Genomic DNA, 8515 nt, shown 5'->3' with positions numbered 1-8515 from the left:
AATGCACGCACTGCATGGGTAGCTAGGTTGGTAAACTTTAATAAATCGTTTTGCCTCAAACCGTAGTCGCACATGCTCCGCTTGCCTCAGAATCGGCGTGTTAACTTTTTGTCTTAGGGTTCAGCCATAGCGTCGCGTATCCTACGCATGACGGCTTCCCAATCAATCAACCCTGAAGAGGTAATTTTCTTCGGCCTCAATCTTACACTTGTTTAATATAGCGAATGGCGCTTTTCAGCGTATATATCAAGCAATATCCACAAATACTCAATAGGGGTTATCTGCATCCCCATTTCCGTGCCCTGCACTAACAAAACGAGAATTCCGTTGAGATAAGTATGTGTTTCGCAATAAAATGGCCTGCAAAGCTGTGTAATCAGACGATTTATCGTCGCTGGTTCGTTAGTAAAAGCAGCCTTTACCAAAACATTCCTTTTGGAGTACAATTGCCGTTAGAAAGATATCGTGTGTCTCAGAGGCAGTTGATATATACCATTTACCATCGTCTCTGGTACGAAAGCCGCTTTCGATTCGGGCTCTACTCGAGGCACCTAGCAACATCACAGCTATTAATTTAAGACAGGCTTATCTTCGAAACAAAACTATCGCAGCTTCGTGTTTGGGCTAATGATGTCACTGCTTCTTGTTTATTACTCGTCAATGATCTAACAGAAGAGATGTTCTAGCCTCTATCTTTACTCTCAACATTGGTTGGAAATCTTTCGTGAGAATTGTGTCTGTAACTGCTTTCCAGAGAGGATCAGACGCCGTTGCGACGACCAGACATATTACCCCCTCGACACAGTCCGCCAGTTTGTGCCGCATTTCACGAATGTAAAATAATCTAATGCAACAATACGCCTGGTCAGGCGGTGAAATCTATCGTTTCATATCGTACAACATCAAGAATGCCTCGTCATCGACGTACTGCACGAAAATGCCCACTCTTGAGCGCGACCCTTTCGCAGAGAGGTCGCAAACGCGTCGCACTATGACCTCGTTTGGAGCAAGGCTAATTCCATGGCCATTTTACTTTCCTCATTCACAGGGAGATGAATGTAATCTTTATTCCAGCTCTCTGAGGTTAGCAAACTTAATTCCAGAGGTCTTACAAATTCTACGTCAGTGTCCAATATGGGCGTCCACGAATCTGCCTCATCACGGCAATCTCAAAACCAGAGAGCGCTCTATATCTGTTTTTGACACTTAAGTCGTTAATTTCCTGATTTCATTGGCACACAAGATCGACAGAACTTATTTATTTGGTCTGTCTTTGGTAAAAAACAGGTATTTGAGCATTCCAATTCCCACGACTCGGACATGTGACTGGCAATATCTGCTGAAAGAGCAACGGATCGCCGTACACTACGCGCAGGGTAAGCTTCGACGCTCAGATCCCGCGTTCCAATACCCAGATGTCGGGAGTGTGTGCTCATAACAGGAGCGGAACCGTGAGCCTCTCAGATAACAAGCACAGATAGTATTTCAATAGTACATATAATTAGAGCATAATCCAGTATATATTAATTCTAAATATACATAATCTACTAATTCTAACACTTTAACTCTTTTGGCTCTAACATGTGGTTGGAAGCCTAAATGGACCTCACATCCCTCATTTTAGGGATTTTGAGATCCGTAATCTTCATGAAACTCATTTCAGAACTTATTAATACGCACAAATCTCCTAAGCACAATATGACTTTCGTAATCGATACAATTATACCAAAAGTGTAAGCGTTAAGTTTGCAATATGACAGTAATTTTTACAGGCAGCCATAGTAGATCGCTTGAGATGACACCCTTGGTGAAGAGCAAAGTTTCTAAGGATTCGATAAACACATAAAGGTATTAAGTGTGTCACAATTCCAGAAGAGAAACTGTGACGCATCGCGAAAACCACAAAGCTTCTTGTGGAGAACAAAAATGAGTGCTCAGGCGTTCGATGGCTTGCTTTCCACGTAAGCGGGCCAAAACAAGTGACCAGTAAAAAATGTCATTGGCTTGAGCTATTACCATACCAGTGGGGATTCTCGATCAAAGAGCGCAGGTGGGTATGTCGATGAATTTCGTGCGATGCCTCGGCAACGTATCTCATTATCTTAGACGCAATGCATAAAAACTAATATTATGAATGTATTACAGCATAAAGATTAGGGCGAAAAAGATTGATGTGCAGTAAAGCATCATGATTCACACAGTGTAAAGAAATTAAAGATTCATTTTTTGTGTCAACATTTGAAAAATTCAGTGATATAACCGGCTCCGAATAAAAATCGTGTCGTTTTTATGTAATGTCTAGCTAAAGATTCTGATATAAATCGTTAGTACTTCTTACTCCCAACCAACAGGTATCAACCAACCCTTACGACTCCTACCTTTGGCGTTGAAAGAAGAGAGAAACGATGCAGTTAAGCAGCTATATAAACTTTTGCAGCGCCTCGACATTTGCTTATTGCCGTTCGACTTTACAAATTTAAGCATTCCGGAGCATATTGTATTCAATATATAACGGAATGGGTGAATATGGTCGTCGTTGTTCATTGCACAGGCTTGTGATTTTACAGATACGCGGCTGCTAGTAGCACATGCAGAATCTTTGGTCGTGCAGCTAAATGATTCGAGAGCACTTAGGACTCGTCGATATGCGAATTGTAGAACTCTGTTCAAGCAAAAGTCACCAAATCAGGGTTCACACCTGTTTATTCTGCTGATTGCATCGCGAAATTGCGAGCGATCAACGAGCAACCTTTGCACCTGTTATTCTTCGTAGCAACATGCACGACCATAATCACATCAGGACTAACTTCTGTAACGTATCACCAAGCGGCCTAGCACGGTTTTAGAAAAGGTGCGGTCCTCGCGACAGACGAACTTAAGGCCATGCTTAGTATGGCTGCAGAGGTGTCCTCGATGAGATGGATCACAGTGCCTTTCCGATGCCCGACACTTACTCTCATCGCAAGACGTTCCACAAAAGCAATCTATGTTTGCGGGGATCTCATACGAGTTAAAAGTCCTACGAGATGTGGTGTCATATATCTCCGCCGCGGGCCTATAAGTAACGTTCTATTCGTATAATTAAGCTGGATTTGTTTTAGCGAGCCAGAAAATACCCGTTTGCAGCCTCATTAGTTGCAATGACCTTTGTACCGCTGTAATTACGATTAGGTATATTGAACGTTGTTTATCGCACCACAACGATAACCTTAGCTACCATGTTGCGCAAGCCTTCAACTCAAACTCAGGTAAAGATGAGTGCAGGAGAGTCGGTTTGCAAGTGCCTTATGCCCCTTCAAGTCACCGATCCTCAGGGGTACTGCTTGCTCCTGGACGGCACCAGTTGTGTTATCTCGTTCTATTTCTGAGGTCTGTCCCCTTGGTACCGATGCTGTACTGAACATTACCTGGCTAATACATGAAGGTGGATCTCTGTACCTTTGATGTGCATTGAAGGGACAAAATCAAAGCAACTACATTTTGATAGATCCCATATGCACGTGTGCACTCATTATAAAAAGTGTCACGAATGTCAGTACAGATTTATGGTTCTTGCTTTAAAAGCTACCATGATAACGAGACAGACATATATTTAGTGTAGTGGGGCTGCTGTAGCACTTTGCTTAGAGGAATTAAAGCTAAAGTCATCACTTACGTTCTATACTAGAACCAGTATCAGTGTAGCAGATTGCAATCTGCTAACTCCAAGAGTACCAACAACCTTAACCCAAGGCAAATACACTCTTTCGTTCAATATGTAAAAAAAAATTGAGACACAGCCGCCTAATCTAAAGATATAGGTTACCTAACTAAATAAAAAATCTAATTAATTTTGCATGATACTGGCAGTCCCACCACATAGTGGCTTTTTGTTAAGGTGGTCGCACCATCTTGTGTGACCTAACCCTTCATATCAGGGGACGTGTAACCCAGTTACATATACCATCCGAAGCGTGTGGCGCAAACCAGTCACCTTGCGAAATTTTTTACAAAATCTTCTAGATCAGGCACCCAATGTTTACCCTGGATTCGAACACAGTGCATCCAGATTTTTATATATCAGATTTATAGGTATTAATTCTGTATGTATAGATTTTATACAATAATCCTTCAGCACTCTAGTAGTTACTTCAATATTACACTTCAGTTGCAATTATACGGCATTGCCACCAAGCCTTACTTATAAGCGCAAGTGTGCAAGTCTTTTTCGAGACTGTCCCGGATATCATTTTACAAATGCTGGTGATGGTGCTTAGAAGCTTCAAATTGGGCATGTCACCCTATCCGATTTACGGCTTTACTAGCTTGCGTCGGTTCATGTGCGGACAGAAAAACAAAGAAAGGCTGAGGTGAATATCAGTCACCCCGTTATTAAAGTGATGCTCATCTCAATGTGCGTGCTGGTTCAGTTAGCGAAAAAATTTCCGATTTAAATAAGATCGGGTCTCTTTCACTAGTAGAAGCGCGATTTGCCGTCTCTCTCTTGCACGGTGTGGTTGGTCATAAGAGGCAGTGGAGCCACTGAGAAGGCTCCTATGAGTTCTAGGGTTGTGGGCATCTCTTTATCACAGCTCTAATGTTTCCATCAACACAAATTTCTTACTCTAATAAATTGATCGCCCCTTGCTCATCGAGTTGTGTTTGTGAATAGCAACGCTGCCGTTTCGTGCTCGATTAATCTATCAACGGTATGGTAGCACGCCGACTGGCTTCAAGAGTGTCAGCATTCGGTCAGTACCGACAAAAGCCAGATTTTGGATGCATTCTGCCTTCTACGCCATCGCATAATGTTTTCAAACGGTTTGGAGATATAGTGTTGCCCAAACTTAGAAGGTAGATTGGCATTTAGAGGTTATTATTTTAAACGTAGCATAAATTCCAACAGAGAGCTTGACACACAAATGAGGACTAAGAATGTGGTTGCAGTATGTCTTCAACAAGCCCACGTAAATCACATGATGATTTCGCAGTCTCCACAGGAGATTTAGAGTGTAGCTCAAATTCTTTCTCGCTACAACTGTTAGCAGTGAGATGTAGGTATGATAGCTATTTCTGCTTTGGGTAGAGGGGCTGACGGCATCGTGACAATGAGTGCTGAACATTCGAATATGGTTCTCTAATTTCTGCCCTTCTCTACAGGTGGACAAGATATTTGAGGGCGCGCGGTACGCCTGACGAGGCGGTGCTAGCACAAAGCATCTCTCGCTTTGTCATTCGTCCACGTTATAAAATTTCTACTTAAGGCGTACTGAGCTCATGTGAGCATTCAAGTGCAAGCTAGCAAGGCCCACGGCGGCTTCGTTTGTTCCATAAAACCATCTTAACTCATCTTATCCGGAAGTGTATTTTTGTGTCCCAGCTCTCAATGTGCTGGACGCTTAGTAATTATGACCTTATAATTAAAAAATATTTTACCGAAGCCTGGTTAAAGTGCCTATAAAAAAGTATCACGAACGTATTTTCACAGTAAGTACGCACTTCAACCAAGCGATGATCGCTTCCGGTCCTTAAGCCCCCCACTCGGTACAACGAAGATAGAAGCCTTTAAACTTGGTTATTTTCTGTCCTCACGACGACAAGTGTCTAGGTTTTCTAGGGACCGAAATGAATTATTCAAACCGCATCGTCACAGAGAATTCTTGAGATCGTTGCGTTGACAACAATTACTCGGAGGGGTCGTTGCTATTGAGTCTGCACGGGCTAAGGCAATGAAGATAAGTCCGAATGCTACAAACAGAAGCAAAACAAAAGTCTCTAGACTGACTCGAGACCTTGTCCTTTATCGTTCAGAAGCGAGATGTAGTAAGCTGTATGTCTAGTTTAGACTAATACAAAAACTAACGTGTCTGCTGGCTAAAATGCGGAGCACACACGATGTTCATGTTCGTGCCTCGAAGATCGCCCCATCTTTGCATCCCAGCAAAACTTTAGATCCTTTTAAGCAGACTATTAAGTTGGAAAATACATACCAGATTGAAGCATTTGTGTAGAATCTCTTCAAACAGCTGCACTTATCCGTTTACTATGGATATCATCGCTGGAGGATCTGCTCGCAAGCTATGCCGCTAAATGAAAAAGTTCTGATTTTGTCGACGTCAGCGACACATTCGTTGTTATTGCCAATCGATTGAATGTCGCTGGGGCGTTGGATAGTCATTATGACATCTGATAACATATTAGTCAGTGTACTTACAGCCGTCAAAGGACGTCCTCCCCTTATCAAGATCTGGTAATATCCATCAACCAAATCAATTACACTAAACTGTCTACAGCCGGATGTCCGGTGGAATATGACACATTACGCGGAATCGGTGATTGTGCGGGAAGTGTCTGTAAATTAAACCTTTTACAGGCGTGAACAATAAGCCATTTATCATATGCTTTGCTGATACAAAACGTCAGTGTGCTGCGAGAGGGCTTGCTCCCCATCTCCAAACTAGCAGCTTGCATTTGAGCAAAGTCCACAGCAACGTACTCGCTCTGCTAACGCAACAGTGGCCACTATCGAAGCCCTGCATGCTTTAAACCAGGTTCACAATCAGTTTCGAGTCGGACTTCACGGTCGGGTGGAAGACGAGAGGGCGATTTCGCACTAGCGGCATCATCCATGAACTCCATAACAAGCGAATAACATAGATCAGCTTTTTTCTTAGATAGCCGATCCTCTGCGTGATTCCACACGCTGTCTAATTTATTTGAAAACCAAACCATCCATGAATGATGATGAGCATGGTTCTACTGGACAAACATCGGCTGTAGCAACTCGACCTTTGCCACTTGGAATCGTGTAGGAAGTCATCATTAGTGCCTTTATCAAGCTGCACCAGATCTTCCATCGTCCGTGACGTTTCCAAAAGAACATCTGTTCCGGCAATTTTGAACAACCATTGGATGCATCTACAATTCATGGAATAGCATATTCTCAAGCTACAGTTCCATCGTGGGTAGTAGTACGCTGGACTCACCCGCGGATTCAACAGCATCTAAAGCGGTAGTATCAGTGCCGCGATCACCGAATTCAATTGATTTTCCTATATATGTGTGATCAACTACACAACGAATGGGAGCATCACCTTTGGTGTCACTTATACACACTGAGCTACTATCAATCACCGCTTCTATCGGATTTTTCGATTGTCCACGTGCTTGACGCTGGCAGTAATCCCCAAGCAATGCATTCGTAATTGCGTTTTTTGGAGTCGTCGGAATCTGGAATAAGACTTCAGACCATAAGTGAGTTCCTCCATAAACACAGTAACCATTACAGCCTTTAGAAGTGGTTCGCTTGCCCTACTGGCACGAAGCTCACGGAGCTTCTGTACAATGTTCTGTTGTCTTGACGGCATGAAAAAAAATTCGACCGTTGTCCAAAGCTTCATTCGGCGGAAGAAACATCGACATCATGGCCCTCTCCAACTCTTGACATGTGGAAAAGTAGCCAGGATGGGTGACTTCCCAAATAATCGCCCAATCGTTCAAACGGCCATCCAATGCGATATGGCAAAGACCGCGATCATCACGAATTTGGGCCATCGCGACAGCGATGTCCATTTCTCGCTGCCAAAACGCAAAAATTCCATCTTCGTTTCCGCGAAAGCTTTTTACCTGATTTTTATGCGATGTTCCGTGTGTCACCACCACTTGTGGTGAAGGTGACGGAATCAGCCGGTATGTTCTGAAACAAAAAAATCCTTGCTCATACACAGCAAAGTTTGTTCAGCGTTGAGCTATCGCCTCTTGATCCAATTGGAGCATATCAAAGATCGCGTGATTTTCGACTAAAGCTCGCAGCTCTACTACATACTCTGTAATGGAGGTACACGTACTCTTGAATGAAGGGTGAATCCAACAAGATGGTGCGACTGTACATAGGTGTGGATTATACAAGTTAGTGTAATCACATAGTGGTGTGGCTACACCGTAACAAGAAGCCACCACATGGCAGGATTGCCAGTAGTAATGCATACTTTATTAAGAAGGTATTACTATATCAATTAGAAGAAACTACGATTTTAGATATTGGCGGCTGTGCCGCAACTAAACAAATGAGTACAGTTTCGATTTTGAACAGCGTGTTCGCTTGCCTTGGTAAAGGTTTTAGTACTTGGAAGTAGCGGATGCAATAGGCTCTAAACCTTCCCTAAACCGAAAAGTGCCTCCATTTTAATATAACAGAATGGAGGGATGTACAACTGTGCAAGGTACATAGTTTATATCAACCACACACAGAAGTATGTGGTTTACACAGCATGTGTAATGGGAGGTTATTGTAGTGTATTTGCACGATAGAGATTTATTCTATTGAATTATACACCTAAGATTAGTCTATCTCTAGTAGGCCGTTTGGTGACTCATCTCCGTTTGTCATGATTTGGATCATATGGATTTTGATTCAGGTGCCACAAACTGAGCCCCAGGGTCATTTGTATTCCAACCATAGAACAGTGCGTACGCCACACTGGGATTACACCTCTTTTGTCTTTATAAAACATTGCTCTTTCTAGTGCAAGCATTA

General features: G+C 42.8%; 1 protein-coding gene across 1 annotated transcript; it reads left to right on the top strand.

Annotated features, from left to right (window-relative positions):
• Nucleotides 1–4245: 4245 nt before the first annotated feature.
• PHALS_00842 (uncharacterized protein) lies at nt 4246–4525 on the top strand (the record flags this gene model as incomplete). Its single annotated transcript, XM_024730586.1, has 2 exons — nt 4246–4349; nt 4414–4525. 2 exons carry the CDS (start codon nt 4246–4248, stop codon nt 4523–4525), a joined length of 216 nt encoding a protein of 71 aa, XP_024580848.1.
• Between the last annotated feature and the right edge of the window lie 3990 nt (nt 4526–8515).

Source organism: Plasmopara halstedii (assembly GCF_900000015.1).
Source record: "Plasmopara halstedii genome assembly, contig: Scaffold_1211, whole genome shotgun sequence".
NCBI classification, from domain to species: Eukaryota; Oomycota; class Peronosporomycetes; order Peronosporales; family Peronosporaceae; genus Plasmopara; species Plasmopara halstedii.
Note: the sequence above shows the minus strand (reverse complement) of the source record. Positions and strands in the feature narration are given on the sequence as shown.